At 42.6% G+C, this 22,846-nt stretch overlaps 1 protein-coding gene across 1 annotated transcript in view; it reads left to right on the plus strand.

Annotated features, from left to right (window-relative positions):
- Positions 1–238: 238 nt before the first annotated feature.
- LOC124805595 overlaps positions 239–22,846 on the plus strand; it is a 116,339-nt gene continuing 93,731 nt past the window's right edge. The window contains exons 1-2 of the mRNA XM_047266162.1: positions 239–285; positions 17,870–18,341. Coding sequence (XP_047122118.1) covers positions 239–285; positions 17,870–18,341 — 519 coding nt within the window. The remainder of the gene's footprint in view (positions 286–17,869; positions 18,342–22,846) is intronic.

Raw genomic sequence — 22,846 nt, forward strand, 5'->3', positions numbered from 1 at the left:
GCTCGGAAGCAGAATTCGCGATTGGGCTGGTTGAGAGGCATGCCACATAGATGAACGCAGGTCAAAAATGTTCATTTTCTGTGGTAATATAGGTACTTTCAGAGCTTCTTTGACACTGCTCCGATTGTCCGAAACAGGATCTGAGTAGCGACTGGTTATTCCGCTAATATTACGTGCAGTAACATGAGCGAATGACTCTGAATATGTACAATATACAACTGTATCGATTGTTACAACGATGGTAGGATCGTATCTTCAAGTCATTATCATGTATCAACATGATGGGTAAGTGATTTTGGTACATGGGTTATCGCTTGCGAGCCTTCTGATGTTTGTCTCTTCAGGGTTTAACCAAGGTCTAAGGCCCACTGGTCAAGTGGTGAAGGTACTGAAAGTCGACCCTTCGTTCCGTTACTCTATGGAGACTAACAAGAATATAGTTTAGAAAAACCGACCGGGCAGTGCTACAAACAAGATCAAAACAGGTGAAAGTTTCCTTATTTGTTATTTCTCCGTGTTGTAACTACACTGAAGCGTCAAAGAAACTGGTAAAGTCATGCATATTCAAATACAGAGGATCGTCCGCAGTGGTCGAACGGTTCTAGGTGCTTCAGTCTGGAACCGCCAGACCGCTACGGTGGCAGGTTCGAATCCTGCCTTGGGCATGGATGTGCGTGATGTCCTTAGGTTAGTTAGGTATAAGTAGTTCTAAGTTCTAGGGGACTGATGACCTCAGATGTTAAGTCCCGTAGTGCTCAGAGCCATTCGAAATACAGAGATACGTTAACAGACAGAATACGGCACTGCGGTCAGCAGCGCCTATATAAGGCAAGAATCTGGTGCCGTTGTTAGATCGGTTACTACTGCTGCAATGGCAGATTAACAGGATTTAAGTGAGTTTGAACATAGTGCTATAGTCGGGGCACGAGCGATGGGGCACAGCAACTCCTACGTAGCAATGAAGTTGGCATTTTCCCGTACGACCATTTCACGAGGGTACTGTGAATATCAGAAATCCGGTAACATATCAAATGACCCACATTACTGCGGCCGGAAAAGGATCCTGGAAGAACGGGACCAACGACGACTGACGAGAATCGTTCAACGTGACAAAAGTGCAACCCTTCTGCAAATTGCTGCCGATTTCAATGCTGGGCCATCAAAAAGTATCAGAGTGCGAACCATTCAGCGAAACATCATCGATACGGGCTTTCGGATTCAAAGGCCCACTCATGTACTCTTTATGACTGCGCGACACAGTGTTACGCCTCGCCTGGGTCCGTCAACATCGAAATTGGTGGACTGTAGTTGACTGGAGACATGTTAACCTGGTCGGAAGAGTCTCGTTTCAAACTCTATCCAGCAGATGGACATGTACGGCTATGGAGAAAACCTCAAGAAACCATGGGCCCTGCTTGTCAGCAAGGGATTGTTCAAGCTGGTGGAGCTTATGAAATGGTGTGGGTCTCGTGCAGTTGGAATGATATGGGACCCCTGATACGTCTTGATACGACTCTGACCGGGGTCGTACGCAAGCATCCTGTCTGATCGCCTACATCAATTCATGTCCACTGTGCACTCCAACGGACTTCGGCAGTTCCAGCAGGACAATGCGACACCGCACATGTTGATAATTGCTACAGAGTGGCTCCAGTAACACATTTCTACGTTTATACACCTCCGCTGGCTATCAAGCTACCCAGACATGAACATTATTGAACATATCTGGGATGCATTGCAACATGCTGTTCAGAAGAGCTCTCCGCACCCTCGTGCTCTTAGGGATTTATGGACAGTCTTGCAAGATTCATGGCGTCAGTTCCCTCCAGCACTACTTCAGACAGTAGTTGAGTACATACCACGTGGTATTGAGGTACTTCTGTGTGGCCCACCCTGATATTAGGCAAGTTTACCAGTTTATTTTGCCCTTCAGTGTATATTAAAGTGTCAAGTGGTTGAGACAGATTTCTGGAATTCTAAAAATGACTAATGCGAGTAAAAATTCTCTTCGTAGTGAGAGCAGGGTTTCTGAGAAGCATTACATTTAACGTGACTGATGGAAATATAACGCAACGCTTTCATGGGAAGACGTTCGATTGATGCCACTGTCTTTCGTTTTAAACAAAAGGTGCCGAATGCAGCTGTAACTATCAGTGTCTTGAAACAGCAACTGCTGTTAACTAGGGGTCAAAGCGCCTCTCTGTTATATTTGAATGTTATAGCAGTTCTGTTATTTATTATTCTTGTCTAATCAACCCTATATCCCAGGTCACCTCATTTTAATTTTGATCTGGATAATTACTGTCTGTACCTAGGAGAGTGGATTAGCTGGGCTATCCTTCAGTGCCTTTTTCAACGAGATGACGAAAAATTGACGTTTTTGGCGATCGCGGCATTCCATGAACGTGAGATGGCCATGGCCGATGGTATGCTGCTTTCCCTGATAAATGGAGAGAGCGGCACTTCTGCACGCTGCTGATATAGAGATTGTCAGGTGGGTTTGATTAACCTATTACAATCCACCACTGTGCCTGATAAATTACAACTGTATCGACTACAAGCGACACAGAGCAGTGATCAAAAGAGAGACAAGAAATAAATCAACAAACCTGGGAAAATTAATAAGTGTAATCCAAAGCATGTTTATACTTAACAAAATGGAAATACAGAGAGGCAATACGTCTGCGAGAACCACATCTGTAGGGGGATATAGGGGTGTCATTTTTCATCCACGTTATTGAAAATATGCATAGACAATGTCGTAAAGACGTGGAAGAATGAAGCAGTACCGAATAATATGTTTAATAATACGTTATAAACACACCCCTATTTACGGATTATCACAAAATCTTAGTGTGGGCTGGGAAGATAACTTGCACAGAGCAATTTTCCTGTTGCACAAGGAAGTAAATGATTATTATATGGCAACACCTAAGGATAAAATTAAGATAGAGGCATTGCATGACAAAGAGCATTTAAGAGTAACAACAGAAATTGATAATACGGCGCTAAAACAAATAAATTTTTTTAAATATCTGATGTATTACACCCAATGATGCGGAATAAAAATTGCTAAAATTTCAGCAGCTGTTAGAATTCTCATCAAAAAATCCAAGAAAGTGACAGTACTGACATTTAATAATGTGAACACCGTACCATTTCTAATGCATGGTTCCGAGACTTGACTGTAACTACCAGTCAAAGGAGAAAAACTATAGTTCAATCCATAAACGATGACGGACCGCGCAGGCGTAAACATTGTAGAGTCACAGACGGGGTTGCAGCGTTGTTCGTTGCAAACAACACATGCGGTACGCGCATAGAGATGTAAACGCCAAACAGTTCGTAAGCTTGTGTTTAAGGGGTAGCAGGCAGCGGAGAAAGTCAGAGAGTTGAGCTCCCACCACCACGGGGCCACCACTGTGAGATAGTCGGATCGAAAAGAATGAAATTGCAATTTCGTCTGGCACAGCAAATTGCAACCCTTCGTCCTTAGCATCTACGTACAGGGAAGTATGAATGCTTGTGTCCAATGACAGAATTAAAGTTTACAGATAATTATTTTCGTAACACACCAAAAACCTAATGTCATGTGCAGTGCTGCTTCCAACATGGACCAGTCTGTCATAAATTTCATGTTGTATTAGATTCTGAATGAAGTGATTTTAACATCACAAACAATATTGTGTGTTATATTAGAAAATTTACCGTCTTTTGCGACTGTGACAAAAGCTTTGTTTATGCCAGAAACACTTCGGTTTTTTAAAGCACATCGATTAGAGCAAAGTTGATAAAGTATACAAAGTCAGTTGTGGACTCATAAAAACATAAAGTTTATTATCTATTGAGTGTTATATAGTGAAGAGCAATGCACCAAAAACCAACTTATGTGAGTGTGTCTGTCATACTCAAACAGCAATTTTTTACTAAAATATAAATGAGTATAGACAAACGTTGAATATGGTCCTACAACTGCAGCTATGTGCCAAACTGCGAAAGGTAATCAAGTGGCTGCATATATGCCAAATTACTGTTCACTGAAGATGCTTCAAATTAAAACAAAAAGACTTTTATCACAGTTGAAAAAGACAGAATATACACTCCTGGAAATTGAAATAAGAACACCATGAATTCGTTGTCCCAGGAAGGGGAAACTTTATTGACACATTCCTGGGGTCAGATACATCACATGATCACACTGACAGAACCACAGGCACATAGACACAGGCAACAGAGCATGCACAATGTCGGCACTAGTACAGTGTATATCCACCTTTCGCAGCAATGCAGGCTGCTATTCTCCCATGGAGACGATCGTAGAGATGCTGGATGTAGTCCTGTGGAACGGCTTGCCATGCCATTTCCACCTGGCGCCTCAGTTGGACCAGCGTTCGTGCTGGACGTGCAGACCGCGTGAGACGACGCTTCATCCAGTCCCAAACATGCTCAATGGGGGACAGATCCGGAGATCTTGCTGGCCAGGGTAGTTGACTTACACCTTCTAGAGCACGTTGGGTGGCACGGGATACATGCGGACGTGCATTGTCCTGTTGGAACAGCAAGTTCCCTTGCCGGTCTAGGAATGGTAGAACGATGGGTTCGATGACGGTTTTGATGTACCGTGCACTATTCAGTGTCCCCTCGACGATCACCAGTGGTGTACGGCCAGTGTAGGAGATCGCTCCCCACACCATGATGCCGGGTGTTGGCCCTGTGTGCCTCGGTCGTATGCAGTCCTGATTGTGGCGCTCACCTGCACGGCGCCAAACACGCATACGACCATCATTGGCACCAAGGCAGAAGCGACTCTCATCACTGAAGACGACACGTCTCCATTAGTCCCTCCATTCACGCCTGTCGCGACACCACTGGAGGCGGGCTGCACGATGTTGGGGCGTGAGCGGAAGACGGCCTAACGGTGTGCGGGACCGTAGCCCAGCTTCATGGAGACGGTTGCGAATGGTCCTCGCCGATACCCCAGGAGCAACAGTGTCCCTAATTTGCTGGGAAGTGGCGGTGCGGTCCCCTACGGCACTGCGTAGGATCCTACGGTCTTGGCGTGCATCCGTGCGTCGCTGCGGTCCGGTCCCAGGTCGACGGGCACGTGCACCTTCCGCCGATCACTGGTGACAACATCGATGTACTGTGGAGACCTCACGCCCCACGTGTTGAGCAATTCGGCGGTACGTCCACCCGGCCTCCCGCATGCCCACTATACGCCCTCGCTCAAAGTCCGTCAACTGCACATACGGTTCACGTCCACGCTGTCGCGGCATGCTACCAGTGTTAAAGACTGCGATGGAGCTCCGTATGCCACGGCAAACTGGCTGACACTGACGGCGGCGGTGCACAAATGCTGCGCAGCTAGCGCCATTCGACGGCCAACACCGCGGTTCCTGGTGTGTCCGCTGTGCCGTGCGTGTGATCATTGCTTGTACAGCCCTCTCGCAGTGTCCGGAGCAAGTATGGTGGGTCTGACACACCGGTGTCAATGTGTTCTTTTTTCCATTTCCAGGAGTGTATCACTGTATTACTGGTAAAACTGCAACTGCGGAAGAGAAACTGCGGAAGAAAAGACAACGTGAATATCGTATGTGTGGCTCACGTATGGTTATTTTCAATCCCTGCGACCGTCGTCATCTACATTGCTGCAGTCCGGGCCAATGTCTGACTCACGTGGTCTCAGAAAGATGATGATAGGTTGGAGACCATTATAAATTAAAATTTACCTCTCCATGTCCCCTTGCAGTAGCTATTCTGCGTGTCGAGCACATTCAGCCCATGCTGAAGGTGTTGTGCTGTCAAGTGCATCGTGCGGAAGTCTCTCCTTAAAAAATGGTTTAAATGGCTCTGAGCACTATGGGACTTAACATCTGAGGTCGTCAGTCCTCTAGAACTTAGACCTACTTAAACCTAACTAACCTAAGGACATCACACACATCCATGCCTGAGGCAGGATTCGAACCTGCGATCGTAGCAATGGCGCTGTTCCGGACTGAGCGCCTTGAACCGCTCGGCCACCGCGGCCGGCAGTCTCTCCTTATCAACAATTTTAAATGTCGTGCTCTTTCTGCGACATATCCTTTCACTTGTGCTAAATATGCTCTATCGGACGGTATTGTAAATGTATAGTGGAAAACGCAGAACTGGATGTCCATATACCTGTGCAACACTGTCGATTTCGTACACTTTCACACGAGACTTATGAAGCCCGAGTTTGACTGGCAGCGCGCGGAATCTTCTTACTTACAAGCCACAGCGTAATATCGGCTTCTTTTTTGTACGTTTTGTGCGTTGCCTTGTCAGTAATAACTGAGTGGTAACTCGCGATATCCATAACAACCGCTGAGTTGGCAGGAAAGTGAGGGTGAAACAGTTTCCTGAACCATAATGTAAATGTCTCTGAGTTCCTTTCAGAATGATAATCATCTGAATTGCCCTTTTTAGTCCGGAACACTAACTTTGCTTTCCGGAATGAATCTGGAAGCAGAACCAGCGTGAAGCACAAATATTCATCCCCCTTTACCAACTGGTAATTTGAAACCCCACGAACCACCTCTCAGTTTCCAATACGCTTCCCTTGTATGATACTGGTTTACCTATGTTTCGTCCAAGTAAAAAAATGTTCCGATTGCCAGAGTTTCTTATTTCTACGATAACTCTTAAAAAGTGTGCCCTTGAAGTAGTGATAAATAAAAAAAATTTATTCGTCACATGTCTTTACATATTTGAACCCTATGTCTTTCAATACTCTTCGCGTTGATGTAACACTGCTTTTAGAGATTATAGTTCCACGCAAAATCTGCAAAATACTAACACAAATTCTTTACAGACGAATGGAAAAACTGGTAGAGGCCAACCTCGGGGAAGATCAGTTTGGATTCCGTAGAAACACTGGAACACGTGAGGCAATACTGACCTTACGACTTATCTTAGAAGAAAGATTAAGTAAAGGCAAACCTACGTTTCTAGCATTTGTAGACTTAGAGAAAGCTTTTGACAATGTTGACTGGAATACTCTCTTTCAAATTCTAAAGGAGGCAGGGGTAAAATACAGGGAGCGAAAGGCTATTTACAATTTGTACAGAAACCACATGGCAGTTATAAGAGTCGAGGGACATGAAAGGGAAGCAGTGGTTGGGAAGGGAGTAAGACAGGGTTGTAGCCTCTCCCCGATGTTGTTCAATCTGTATATTGAGCAAGCAGTAAAGGAAACAAAAGAAAAGTTAGGAGTAGGTATTAAAATTCATGGAGAAAAAATAAAAACTTTGAGGTTCGCCGATGACATTGTAATTCTGTCAGAGACAGCAAAGGACTTGGAAGAGCAGTTGAATGGAAAGGACAGTGTCTTGAAAGGAGGATATAAGATGAACATCAACAAAAGCAAAACAAGGATAATGGAATGTAGTCTAATTAAGTCGGGTGATGCTGAGGGAATTAGATTAGGAAATGAGGCACTTAAAGTAGTAAAGGAGTTTTGCTATTTGGGGAGCAAAATAACTGATGATGGTCGAAGTAGAGAGGATATAAAATGTAGGCTGGCAATGGCAAGGAAAGCGTTTCTGAAGAAGAGAAATTTGTTAACATACAGTATTGATTTAAGTGTCAGGAAGTCATTTCTGAAAGTATTCGTATGGAGTGTAGCCATGTATGGAAGTGAAACATGGACGATAAATAGTTTGGACAAGAAGAGAATAGAAGCTTTCGAAATGTGGTGCTACAGAAGAATGCTGAAGATTAGATGGGTAGATCATGTAACTAATGAGGAAGTATTGAGTAGGATTGGGGAGAAGAGAAGTTTGTGGCACAACTTGACCAGAAGAAGGGATCGGTTGGTAGGACATGTTCTGAGGCATCAAGGGATCACCAATTTAGTATTGGAGGGCAGCGTGGAGGGTAAAAATCGTAGAAGGAGACCAAGAGATGAATACACTAAGCAGATTCAGAAGGATGTAGGTTGCAGTAGGTACTGGGAGATGAAAAAGCTTGCACAGGATAGAGTAGCATGGAGAGCTGCATCAAACCAGTCTCAGGACTGAAGACCACAACAACAACAGTTCCACGCACTTTCAAAAAGGTTCAAATGGCTCTGAGCACCATGGGACTTAACTTCTGAGGTCATCAGTCCCCTAGAACTTAGAACTACTTAAACCTAACTAACCTACGGACATCACACACATACATGACCGAGGCAGGATTTGAACCTGCCACCGTAACGGTCGCACTGTTCCAGACTGAGGCGCCTAAAACCGCTCGGCCACTTCGACCGGCCTCACCCATTTTCAACGTAGTTTTCTTAACAGTAGGAAATTCGTCTGTCTTGTGCATATTTAACACAACTCGCGTTATAACATCTTTGACAAAATCGTCTACATTCGTGGCATCCTTCTCACGACTGTGATGTGTCCCTGGCGATCTGAAAACTGAGCTTCCACTTCTCTAGACTGATAAAATACCTTTACTGGCAATCCACTGAACATTTCTCAAGGTTCGGGAATCCTGCGTTCCTGAGATCTGGCAACATCTGTGATAGATCCACCGTTTTCTGCTTCTCGCTTGAACAATATCTGTAGTTTATGTCTCTCAGTGGCTTATGGAAAGTTTGTCACTTACCACCACCATCAGCCACGAAAAATCGCAACAGACTGAATAAAAATTCACGAAATAACTGTCATAAATACGTTCAACCCTCTCACTGGCCAAGACGCTCACAGCAGAGCGCCGAGAATACTACTGTTGGGGGATGACGGCACAGCAGATGCGCAGAACGATTTTAAACTCGATCCCCAGCGCTCATGCCTCCAGCTATAAAGCAGCAACCATGAATCTTTTAAGACCACCTGCTGGTCTAAATAGTGAAATCAGAAATTAACAGAGCGTCAAAAGCATAACTGAGGAAATAGAGAAGTACAGAAAAGAAATGCGATGACCACATTCAAAGGATGTCTAATCGGTTCATCCAAGTAAAAAAATGTTCCGATTGCCAGAGTTTCTTATTTCTACGATAACTGTTAAAAAGTGTGCCCTTGAAGTAGTGATATCACAACGATAAATAAAAAAAAAATTTATTCGTCACTTGTATTTACATATTTGAACCCTATGTCTTTCAATACTCTTCGCGTTGATGTAACACTGCTTTTAGAGATTATAGTTCCACGCACTTTCAAAAAGTGCAAGAACTTTGGCCATTAATGATGTTTTCTTGAGTAATATGCTGTCATCATCCTGGCATCAATCCACCTGCTTTAGTCAACGCTGCCTTCGTAGGAGTCACCCACAGTGGACGCAGTCGAGTGTTCCGTCTGTGGTCCGCGCCCTCCAGACTCGGCTTCAGTGGACCCCTCCAGTCGCGGATGTTCCGATTGCCGTCCGCGCCCGTTTTGGCCGTCCTCAACGGATGTGGTCGTCATCTGAGGTGTGTCAGACCCGATCTGAGATGTTGGGTACTCTGTCTCATGACTATTACTAGGATTTCCACTGAACACTCGGCGCGGACCGATTAGGGAACGCCCAGCTCCTTCCAGGCATAAATACTGGATTCGATCGACGCAAGAACCACTCTCAAGTAGCACCTGAAGAAGACAGCGAGGTACGCTGTTGAAATATTGTGCGAGGACGACGCGAACATCAGGCTGGGTTCCCGAATATCCAAGATGTCAATGTTTTAGATGTTTGCTAATAAGATCTTTGGCCATTAATGATGTTTTCTTGAGTAATATGCTGTCATCATCCTGGCATCAATCCACCGGCTTTAGTCAACGCTGCCTTCGTAGGAGTCACCCACAGTGGACGCAGTAGCTCCACGGTTTACAGACAATGCTGTACCACATGTGCGTACCTACACCTATACCTACATCTACATAGATATTCCGCGAGCCTCCCACTCTCCCACTGAGAATTTTGTTTGATTTGAAGCCACTGACAACGTCCCATCTCAAGCCAAGCCGTCAATTGTGGGCGGTGCTTGATCTGTCGTAGATATGGATCTTTGCCAAACGATTTCCTAACCCCCTTGAACGGTTACCTACAAAATGACTGTGAGTGAACTTCACATATTATTAATCACTGCTCGCTTTTGTGCAATCAGTACTCCCTTTCTAAATGGTGAGTTATCGCAAAAAATCATTTCTTAAGACATTACCGAGTGGAAATATGCAAAATACCTTAGGAGATTGACTCATGTGTTTTCAAGAACAACAAAAGTAGCGAAACTTGATTGTTTCATATGTACAGTATCACGTTTCTCCCAGTTCAATATTTCATTAATATGTTGTAGCATTGAATTTGGTAGGATTGAGGTTCGGGCTGTGGTTCTGCTGATATGGGGTCATGACTTCTGCTTTGAAGTTTCTAACTCGGCAAGAATCGTGGGTTTCAACGAATTTGGGAGAACTACTTTGTGCTTTAAACACTGCGCGCCGGCCGCGGTGGTCTCGCGGTTCTAGGCGCGCAGTCGGGAACCGTGCGACTGCTACGGTCGCAGGTTCGAATCCTTTCTCGGGCATGGATGTTTGTGATGTCCTTAGGTTAGTTAGGTTTAAGTAGTTCTAAGTTCTAGGGGACTGATGACCACAGCTGTTAAGTCCCATAGCGCTCAGAGCCATTTGAAACACTGCGCCATCAAGTACATACGCTTGCGCTTAAAACTACGGAAAACCTAAGATATTGTTATCACTCTGAAGAGAGTGAGATTTCGTACTTCATGAAGGAACCCCAGTCTGACACGAAGTTGAATGATAAGAGTCTCAAGAAAATAGGTCTTGTAGACTCGTATAAAATTCACAGGTTTGCAGCTACGATTATACAAATGTTTGGATATACATCTGTGTACGAGCAACTTTTCACCAATGAAGACAGCAAAATGCACCCACGGAAGCTCAATGACAGGCTTCAGTTTAAAATTTATCTGTGACTTAGCACTGCTCTGAAAGTGAAACCAAACATTGACGCTTAAGTGAAAAGCGAAATAAATACACTACTGGCCATTAAAATTGCTACACCAAGAAGAAATGCAGATGATAAACGGGTATTCATTGGACAAATATATTGTACTAGAACTGACATGTGATTACATTATCACATAATTTGGGTGCAAAGATCCTGAGAAATCAGTACCCAGAACAACCAACTCTGACCGTAATAACTGCTTTGATACCGCTGGGCATTGAGGCAAACAGTGCTTGGATGATGTGTACAGGTACAGCTGCCCATGCAGCCTCAACACGATACCACAGTTCATCAAGAGCAATGACTGGCGTATTCTGTCGAGCCAGTTGCTCGGCCACCATTGACCACATGTTTTCAGTTGGTAAGAGATCTGGAGAATGTGCTGTCCAGGCCAGCAGTCGAACATTTTCTGTATCCACAAAGGCCCGTACAGGACCTGCAACATGCATTCGTGCATTATCCTGCTAAAATGTAGGGTTTCGCAGTGATCGAATGAACGGTAGAGCCGTGGGTCGTAACACATCTAAAATGTAACGTCCAATGTTCAAAGTGCCGAGACGTGTAACCAGTGGCACCCCATACCATCACGCCGGGTGATACGCCAGTATTGCGATGACAAATACACGCTTCCAATGTGCGTTCACCGCGATGTCGCCAAACACGGATGCGACCATCATGATTGTGTAAACAGAACCTGGATTCATCCGAAAAATGACGTTATGGCATTCGTGCACCCAGATTCGTCTTTGAGTACACCATCTCAGGCGCTCCTGCCTGCGATGCAGCGTCAAGGGCAACTACTGCCATGGTCTCCGAGCTGATAGTCCATGCTGCTGCAAACGTCGTCGAACTGTTCGTGCAGAAAGTTGTTGTCTTGCAAACGTCCCCATGTGTTGACTCAGGGATCGAGACGTGGCTGCACGATCCGTTACAGCCATGCGGATAAGATGCCTGTCATCTAGATTGCTAGTGATACGAGGCCGTTCGGATCCAGCACGGCGTTCCGTATTACCCTCCTGAACCCACCGATTCCATATTCTGCTAACAGTCATTGGATCTCCACCAACGCGTGCAGCAATGGCGCGATACGATAAACCGCAATCACGATTGGGTACAATCCGACCTTTATAAAAGTCGGAAACGTTATGGTACGCATTTCTCCTCCTTACAACAACGTTTCACCAGTCAACGCCGATCAACTGCTGTTTGTGTAAGAGAAATCGGTTGGAAAATTTCTTCGTCTCAGCACGTTGTAGCTGTCGCCAGCCGCGCGAACCTTGTGTGAATGCTCTGAAAAGCTAATCATTTGCATATCACAGCATCTTCTTCCTGTCGGTTAAATTTCGCGTCTGTAGCACGTCATCTTCGTGGTGTAGCAATTTTAATGGCCAGTAGTCCATTAGCGGCCGCAGAACAGACTCGTATCAACAGTTCTTTATGCCTTACAGCGTTGTTCCGATACCTCCTAAGACTTGAACGCGAGACAGCTCGCACGAGAAAATCGTTGAACAGATCTGACCTACACCGTGAAACACCTTCAACAGATCGCAAAAAAGTAAATTTCCCTTATTTTATTACTTACGCCTAGCAATACTAACGCATCTTTCATAGCGTGCATTATCAAGAGGGGGGGGGGGGGGAGGAGTCTTTCACTGCTGTTGACTCGTATTAAAAATATACTTTGGAAAGCGTTACTGATGTCTAACGAGGGTCTAGAACCTGTGAATATCGTTTAGCATATTCTTAGCATTATCATGGCATTTTCATTAATGTGTGTAATAATGTGTGTAATATGACCACAACAAAAAAATTTAAAAACGAAATTTCGTTAGTAGTTATTGACTGTTACTCACAACGTATATTTTACAGAAACACTCATGTGTGTGTAAAGTTGTGATCCTGAAAATATTGAATATGAAAGTCAGTGAGAAAAGTGACATTCACTTCAAAGGAAAACTTTAGGGTTACGTTTAACTGAAGAATTTAAAAGATTTCTAGAATCTGATAAAATATTCAATAAAAACAATAAATATTTATTTCAAAACTTGGAAAGTTAAAAAAACTAACTAGACTACAATATTTTCAAAAGGTGTTCTAAAGTACCCCACCCCCCACCACCACCACCATCCCTTCCCATACACCCCTGGTATTTATGAAGGTTAAACTCATAATAGTTCTTGAGTATATGAATAGTATTCTAATAAATGTTTATTTACTCTCTGGAAGGACAGAAACATATTTAGATGGTATTCTTGTACTAGAATTGCACGCACCCACGTTACCAGTATATCGGAGTTGGTTGGTTTATTTAGGGGAGGGGGACCACCAAACAGCGAGATCATCGGTCCCATCGGATTAGGGAAGGATGGAGAAGGAAGTCAGCCGTGATCTTTCAAAGGAAATATTCCTGCATTTACCTGAAGCGATTGAGGGAAGTCACGGGAAACGTAAGCAGGATGGAAGGACGCGGGTTTGAACCGTCGTCCTCCCGAATGCGAATCCAGGGCCGTATACTTTCTTGACATTATATTATAATGATTCCAATACGGAAGCAAGGGCAGATGTTTGGCGGAAAAAGCAGGAGAGTAAAAGGGAAGTAGTAATTAGTATCCCAGAAATAATATAGTATTTTATATAAGTTTGAATAATGAAATGTAAATACATACAATCTGACTCCATTGACAAAAATTTCTTGTAGGCATTATTGTTTGAGAGATGCTGATACCATTTACGTCTCTCAATACATTTTCGTTGTACTGTGGATATTGTGTCGCGTGTTAGATGCTGCTGCCTGTGACACTGGAACAGCACCTCTCTGCTATCAGCTCGTGTCTGCTGCCTTTCTCTCTCCAGTTGGGCCGTGTTGATTATTTTATCTGAGAGCAGTCGGCCGATAGGGCACAACGTTCGGCTCGCTGGAGGCTTCTTAAAAGCGAAAGAAAAGAAAGGGGGAGGGAGAAGGCGTCGGCAACTCGGTTTGTTTTCCATTGTGACTCGTCGTCTCGCGCCATTGTCCTCCGCGTGGAAGTGGAAGCTTGTTCGCAGGGTCTTCAAAGGAAGTAAAAATGAGTCGAGGCGGCAGGACGGAAAGCTCTTAGCGTAGACTGTATTTCCTGTCAGTCGGAGCTGGCGGCCACCTTCTTCCTAGTAAGTGATAAGTGGAAAGAAGAAAGAAAATGTAGTAGTGTATCAGCTTCCTTAAGCGAATTAAATGCACTGAAATGAAATAAATATGTCTGTGGAGATCAAATAAATGAATATGCAGCGACAGTAAATGAAATAGGTACTAACAGTTTTGATATGCTGATCCTGAATTTTGCCTAGACCGGAACTAAAATCAGTAATTCCTGGTCATCATGACCAAAGAAATTAGAAGTTAGTCTATCTGACAATGCTTCCAGACCTAACTAAAACTAATGTCACTGATTTTTCCGCCTACGACAGTGATTCGCTACCTGAGGGTAATTACATCCTGAGGTGAAAAATGCAATTTTCTGAATGTTAAAAGCAAATGACTTCAGTATTATGTCGACCTTCAAACTAGATTATTTTTAAAAGATCACCGCTTCCATCATTATTTCATAATACTGTCATTCTAATAACAAAATGGAGCAATAATTACATTTTTGTTTTCAAATAATAGCCTTAACCTCTTACACAACGCGGTGGGGGTAAGGTTAGTGCAACAAGTGTAAGAACATCTTTCTACCTTGTACTGCTGCATCTGAGACAGTACCATTGAGACATATAAATCACATACGCTCAAATAGCACAAGCAATTAACTTCTTCAAGTTGTACGTAGATACCGCAATAGACCAGAAACTGCTTCATTTCACTTCGCCACAGCAGAGAATTATTTTACACAACACAACAGTAACTACGTAATGGGCACTACACCGCTGTAAAGCCTCTATGCATTATTGTTATTTGCACTAAAATTTGACGTAAAAGGAACATTTGGAGGTGATCATATGCTTTACTTATAATTTTTTATGTAACTGTCTTCACTGCAAATAATTTTGAAGACGATTTCCGGTTTCGGCTAAGCAATGGCCATTGTCAGAATCTTTCATTCTCTTGCACTGCACGATGTGGTAAACACATAAAAATAACACGATTTATTGTTACGTTTTTATGACTTATTACAGCGCAGCTGAACGAGAGACTCAGAAGATGACTACTGTCTAGTCAAAACCGATAACGTTCAAAGATCTCTGAGATGAAGCCAGTTAAATAAAAAACTAGAAAATTACTATTAGTAATGGCTGTGTCATAAAGTCTACCGATTCCTGTCAATCAGAAGTAAAGAAACCCGCGATGAAGTTATTCACAAACAGTAGGCTTAAGTAATGAACACACATTTTCAATTTGGTGTAGGTGGAGTAAATGGCCCTTGAGTGGTGGGGTGTGGGGTTGAGGTGTGGGGGGAACACGAAGAGGAAGCAAGTAGGTTAAAATGTGTCTGCCCTCATTGTGGATAGTTTGGTTTATTTTCTGAGGTAGAGTTCTTGATAGTACTCGTGACGGACTCAGAAGTTATTCATCATTACTTAGTGGTTCGTGATTTCATAAAACATATGCAACAACTGAATAGGGTTTGCCTTTGTCATTTTAAAGTGAAAGTGATCAAAGAATTTTTTCTTCTTCTAATGTTTAGTTGTACGCTGATGTTGATGTTGGTCGGGTGACACGGTGGGGGAGGGGGGCTTACTAACATCTGATCACAATGCTAATCGTTCTTTAACGGTGTAAGTGAGAATAACGGTGACAATAAAATTGTGAGCTATTTCTGAAGGCATGCTGAAGTAGCTTAACGTTTAAAGTGAGTGTATACGGTAAGCGGATATACGGCATCGAGTACCGTTCTGGCATAAACGTTTAATTGACACTACAGATATAAGAATGTGGCGTGAGTCAACAACCGCTGGGAATTGATTGGTCTGTATGTATTACATGTTGAACGTTTGTTTTCATTTAGTTGTCGTTCACTATCCAAGTTTCTACAAGATTTTACCTTTATGGTGTTGTGTGATGTTTAATGGAACCTAGTGCGTCGTCGCTGGTAAATAAGCCTCACGTTGTGAGCTCAACAAATATGGCTCGTTGTTAGTACGTAATTGGCATGGTAAAATTGTTGGGTGATTGTACATCGGTCGTTTATCAAAACTAAGCAAATATGATACGTTTATTTTACTCTAAAATAAAATATAATAATATTTGTGATACACTAATAAACGATCAAATAACTTGAACTGTTTGCTATACTAATATTTCTGGCCAGGTCACAAATTTCAATTTTCATTTATCAAATATTTTCAGAACTGCTTAAATTGTAGCCTTGGTCAATTGATCACATACATTGTCCTGTGTGTTAGTAAAGCTACCTTAGAATATAATATTTAAAATATAATATAATATTTAATATAATATAATATTTAATAGATCTGAGTATGTTCTATTTATTGTCCTGTGTGGTTGTGTATTAACTTGGGTGGTGGTTATGCCCGCACACCCACCGTTGTCGCGACTGCACAGATATCGCTTCGCCGTTCCCCCCCCCCCCCCCTCTCCCCCTCGGCAGCGGAGCTGATCTCAAAAGTTGATGTATATATTGCCCCGGCTAGTTAATAAACATTCCCATCCGTGTTGGTCGGACATAGAACATCTCTGAATCACGTTTTGAATCTAGTCGTGTGAACTCGCAGCTGAAAATTGATCGCCCTTTTCCAGAGATATTTCATACGCTTTCAACCACGATGGATCCAAAGGCAGTTTGGTTTTCGTTTTTGTTACTATGGAGTAAGATATCAATTGAGTTCCAGTATATTTTACTAATTTCTTTCCCTGAGTAATTTGATTTAGTTACTTTAGCAGTCTGTATACATTCGTTGAAACCTATTAAATCTGTTTGTAAAAAGGTTTATCACTTTCCTTCAATAACCTTTGAATGTTCACAGATATTATTGTCTATGCACTAGCTAATTATGCAATTTAGTAAATACTGGGAATGTCTCGTATATTTCTGTTTTATTGTCACAATTAATTTCTTAAATTAACGAAACATGGCACTGGGGGATCAATGAAAGGAGAGCTGATCCTATTGTGTATTGTTTCGGTATGATAACAGTCGTCAGAACTACGTGCATTTGTGTACCTATCACCAAAGATATGCTTTCACATGAAATTGTCCTTTTCCATTAATGTCCGATAAATTATAAATATGTCTCTGGGCCTTACAATGTCTAAGCTTCTCAATTCTCACGACACGATATTAATTATGAGTTGAAATCCTTTCAATGTCTCTTCAGCACAAGTTTAGTCTTTTAACCCTTTGAACGGAACATCGGTCTGAGATACCGCCATAGTTGACATTAACAATGCTAACGGCGCTGCATTGTTCGTGAGGGTGGGGAGAAGCCCAGTAATCTTCAGTCGGGTCCCGAACCGCAGCTGGCCAACAACGTATTGTCGGCGCATGCATTGTTTTCAAGTAAGTAGAATTTTTGTTACGTATTGTCGGTCTGTGAGACCGTGTTCCGAAAAAATGCATTCCCCTCCCGGTCTGACAGACCGGGTGTTCCTAAAAGTGTCAAATTTTTGCCGGTCTCCCAGACCGGTGTTCCTAAAAGTATCACGCATTTGTCGGTCTGTATGACCGATGTTCCACTCTTTGAACTCTTCTGTTTTCTGTGTAGCAACATTTCATCTATTTGATTGAAATTTTTGCCACCACACGATGCTTAATACTTTTGTGTTCATAGAAGAACGAGAAAAAAGTGTAACAACTCGTATTTAACGTTTTAATTTTTCCTCTTTCCGTTTTTCACACACATTCTCCAATTTACCGCGCAAACTTATTACAGCGATAGAATTATCCCCATTAAATTTCGTTAAAACTCATTTTTCCCTTTTTCCTTGCAGGTTTACAATGGAAGGTCCGAAATATGTTTCAAATCGGTCGAAAAGAATTGTAGCCCTTGCACGCTCTCAAAATTACCTTGAAGAATCAGACTCGGAAGTGGATTCAGATGAATCATGCATTCCAGATGAGGACCTTACTATCCAAGATCCTCGCAATGAAACAGATAATGACGATGACTCTCCCAATGATGATGATCGCGATGATGAAACTATTCGAGAAATATTTGAAGTCGAAAATACCGCAGTTCGCGAAGAAACTGGAGAGCAACCACAGTCTGACATAACTTCTGGTGGAAGCAGACTAATCACTCCACAGAAGCCTGCTGATGTTGCTAGCTCATCTACGCGTTCTGATGACACTCTAGATGAGAGTCGTCTTCCAGTTTCTTACTACGGAAGAAACAAGTGTTTCACATGGTCATCAACTCCTGTTCGCTCTAAGACGCGAACAGCAGCATCCAATATAATAAAGGTACGGCTATCAAAGATACAAGGGCCTGCTCTTACCGTGGGGAAAAACCCACTCCCAGGTGAAGTGTGGCGCCTTTTGTTTACTGACGACATGATTGAGACGATTGTAAAGCATACTAATGAAAAGTTGGCCAAAATTCGTTCTGTTATTGAACTAAAAGAAAGTGTAGCTTACAGAGACACTACTGTGCAGGAAGTGAACGCTGTGATTGGAGTCACAGTTCTTTGCAGCATATTCAAATCTGCGAGGGAGCCTATGACCTCGCTGTTTTCCACTTCGGTCTTGGGGAGGCCAATTTTTCGATCAATAATAACAGAAAAGCGATTAGGAATATTGCTTAGGGCATTTAGATTCGATGACTCGAGCACGAGGGAACAGAGGGAAAAATATGACCCAGCTGCTGCCATTACAGACATATTTAATAAGTTTATTTGGAACTGCCAACAAATTTATAGCCCTGGAGCGCATTTGACAGTTGATGAAACTTTGGTGCCTTTCAGAGGGAGGGTTAAATTTCGTATATATATGCCGAATAAACCGGCTAAATATGGCATTAAGGTCATGGGTCTGGCAGATGCACACAATGCATATATTTACAATGCCTACATCTACTCCGGCAAAGGCTGTGATGGAGCCACACTTTCTACAGCAGAAAAGAAAAAGAGCATTCCCACGCAGTCTGTAATCCGCCTATCTAAAGGGCTGTATGGCACAAACAGAAATATTAGTTGCGACAATTGGTTTTGTTCTGTGGAACTTGCCCAGGAGCTACTAGCTCACAATTTGACATTAGTTGGGACACTAAAAAGAAACAGACCCCAGATACCAGCAGAATTTCAAGCAAGAAGCGATCGTGAAATTGGGTCCAGCCTTTATGGCTTTACGAAAGAAATGACTCTGCTTTCTTATGTCCCAAAAAGGAATAAGGCAGTCCTACTTCTTTCGTCAATGCATCATTCCAATTACACTGACGTTTCAAATGATAAACCTGAAATCATATCTTTTTATAACGCCACAAAAAGTGGAATAGACACGCTAGATATGAAGTGCAGTGTTTATTCTACTAATCGCAAAACAAGAAGGTGGCCGTTGGCTATTTTTTACCACATGGTGGCCATGGCTGGATCAAACGCAAGTATACTTTATGGACTTTTTGGAGAGAAGAAAACCGTATCACGTTTTGATTTCCTGAAAAGAGTTTCTCTATATTTGGTCTACGATTTCGTAAAATCCCGACTGGCAATCTCCAATCTGCCTCAAGAGCTACAAAGTATTATTTCATCTTTAGAAGAAGAGGCAGCAAAAGAAAAGCAAATCGTTAGCCAACGGAATAAATTTGTTGTTCGAGTTGATGAGTGTCCGACGGACACACTTGGTAAAAGAAAAACCTGTCGATTTTGTCCATATCAAAAAAAGAGGAAAACTGCCTACAAGTGTATTTCTTGCGAAGAACCAACGTGCTTGGAGTGTTCACGAAAAGTGTGCAAGACTTGTGCAATTAAAAATAAAAGTTAAATTTTTTCTTTGCATTACATTTTAGTATTCATTTTCTTTGTGTTGTAACTATAATAATGTAAAAAAAAAAGTATTTCTAAAGGAGTAATGTGTAAACAACAAAACACTGCAAATTAAAGTTTTTCCTAGTAATAAACTTGAATTTACTGGTATTTTAACAAATATTATGGTTCAAAAACCTATTATTATGTTTAATTACACCTTAAAGAGAGAGAGAAGCAACGTAGAAGTGCGGAAAAGTCATAAAAATAGAGAAAAATACACTTTAAATGTCCTAGCGGTCTAGCAGACCGATGTTCCATCTTACCGCCGAGTAAAAGATGTTCCGGTTAGAGGGTTAACGGGCACTATTTTTCACTTCTTGTTTATTAGCGGAATCACCTTGACAACGAGCGGCAAAGATACTAGTGTGATACGGTCCAAACTGTTTTCGGTCGCAATATTCTTTAATAATTCACATACAGCGAATGAGGTCATAGTTCATCATAAAAGTTTCCGTATTGTCAATGAATCTCTTTACAATCGTATGTATACGATCGTAGAGTTTCGCTAAACACGTACAATCACCATTAACTCGAATATTAATGCTCGTACACCCAATCACCTCTAATTGACTCCGTCTCCGAATTTATCCCAAAATAATCTATTCTCCACCACTCCAATGTCTAATCGAGTTATAAGAATGCAATTTAATTAGGCTTCTAATCCCAAAATTCCGACTACCACGGCAGAACTGCGAACACACTTGCCACCACTGAAAACAAAAACTCAAGAGAGCTAACAACGCTGCGCATTGGTTTATACAGGGTGTTTCAAAAATGACCGGTATATTTGAAACGGCAATAAAAACTAAACGAGCAGCGATAGAAATACACCGTTTGTTGCAATATGCTTGGGACAACAGTACATTTTCAGGCAGACAAACTTTCGAAATTACAGTAGTTACAATTTTCATCAACAGATGGCGCTGCGGTCTGGGAAACTCTATAGTACGATATTTTCCACATATCCACCATGCGTAGCAATAATATGGCGTAGTCTCTGATTGAAATTACCCGAAACCTTTGACAACGTGTCTGGCGGAATGGCTTCACATGCAGATGAGATGTACTGCTTCAGCTGTTCAATTGTTTCTGGATTCTGGCGGTACACCTGGTCTTTCAAGTGTCCCCACAGAAAGAAGTCACAGGGGTTCATGTCTGGCGAATAGGGAGGCCAATCCACGCCGCCTCCTGTATGTTTCGGATAGCCCAAAGCAATCACACGATCATCGAAATATTCATTCAGGATATTAAAGACGTCGGCCGTGCGATGTGACCGGGCACCATCTTGTATAAACCACGGGGTGTTCGCAGTGTCGTCTAAGGCAGTTTGTACCGCCACAAATTCACGAAGAATGTCCAGATAGCGTGATGCAGCAATCGTTTCGGATCTGAAAAATGGGCCAATGATTCCTTTGGAAGAAATGGCGGCCCAGACCGGTACTTTTTGAGGATGCAGGGACGATGGGACTGCATCATGGGGCTTTTCGGTTCCCCATATGCGCCAGTTCTGTTTATTGACGAAGCCGTCCAGGTAAAAATAAACTTCGTCAGTAAACCAAATGCTGCCCACATGCATATCGCCGTCATCAATCCTGTGCACTATATCGTTAGCGAATGTCTCTCGTGCAGCAATGGTAGCGGCGCTGAGGGGTTGCCGCGTTTGAATTTTGTATGGATAGAGGTGTAAACTCTGGCGCATGAGACGATACATGGACGTTGGCGTCATTTGGACCGCAGCTGCAACACGGCGAACGGAAACCCGAGGCCGCTGTTGGATCACCTGCTGCACTAGCTGCACGTTGCCCTCTGTGGTTGCCGTACGCGGTCGCCCTACCTTTCCAGCACGTTCATCCGTCACGTTCCCAGTCTGTTGAAATTTTTCAAACAGATCCTTTATTGTATCGCTTTTCGGTCCTTTGGTTACATTAAACCTCCGTTGAAAACTTCGTCTTGTTGCAACAACACTGTGTTCTAGGCGGTGGAATTCCAACACCAGAAAAATCCTCTGTCCTAAGGAATAAACCATGTTGTCTACAGCACACTTGCACGTTGTGAACAGCACACGCTTACAGCAGAAAGACGACGTACAGAATGGCGCACCCACAGACGGCGTTGTCTTCTATATCTTTCACATCACTTGCAGCGCCATCTGTTGTTGAAAATTGTAACTACTGTAATTTCGAAAGTTTGTCCGCCTGAAAATGTACTGTTGTCCCAAGCATATTGCAACAAACGGTGTATTTCTATCGCTGCTCGTTTAATTTTTATTGCCGTTTCAAATATACCGGTCATTTTTGAAACACGCCGTATCGTCCATTCAAAACAAAACGCAGCTCTTTATGTCTTCGTTGGCTTCCCTTTGTACTACTTTGCGTTACGCTATTTCGAATACCAACTCCTTGTAAAATTTTAACTAACTATTACATAGGAATACTGCTACCGTTTTTTGGCTCTTAGGTCATTTCGTATTACAGAATTTGATCTAATGCTTGTCTCTGTATGACCACTCTTTAAAGAGCGGTTACATGGTCTACGATAAGCAATAAATCTGTCAAAAATACGGTTAACTGAAGCCGAGAGAATTTTCAAACCTTTGTTAGTACACTAATTTGGGTCTTGGCCGTTTTTGGTTAGAACAAACGTGTTGCTTCATTTAAATGAAAATTTTTAACTCTATATAAATTTCAATGGCTATAACAATGTTTTTTTTGATTAGGTGTTTTGTTCTCTAGTCTTAATATTGTTCTGGTAGGTTCACTGTACGTTGACTTCCTTGGTGAAAGTCTTCAGTACTGTTTGGTATACCCTCAGACACTTAATCTGAAACATAAAATGTCTTGCTTACTAAGAAATTTTGGGACTGTTTGCCCTTAGCAAACGTTTATAGAATTTCGACTCAAACTCTTTCGAAGAATGCAAGCCACACAGATTTAAAGCTATTCTGCA

This window comes from Schistocerca piceifrons, chromosome 7 (assembly GCF_021461385.2).
Source record: "Schistocerca piceifrons isolate TAMUIC-IGC-003096 chromosome 7, iqSchPice1.1, whole genome shotgun sequence".
In the NCBI taxonomy this organism is placed as follows: domain Eukaryota; kingdom Metazoa; phylum Arthropoda; class Insecta; order Orthoptera; family Acrididae; genus Schistocerca; species Schistocerca piceifrons.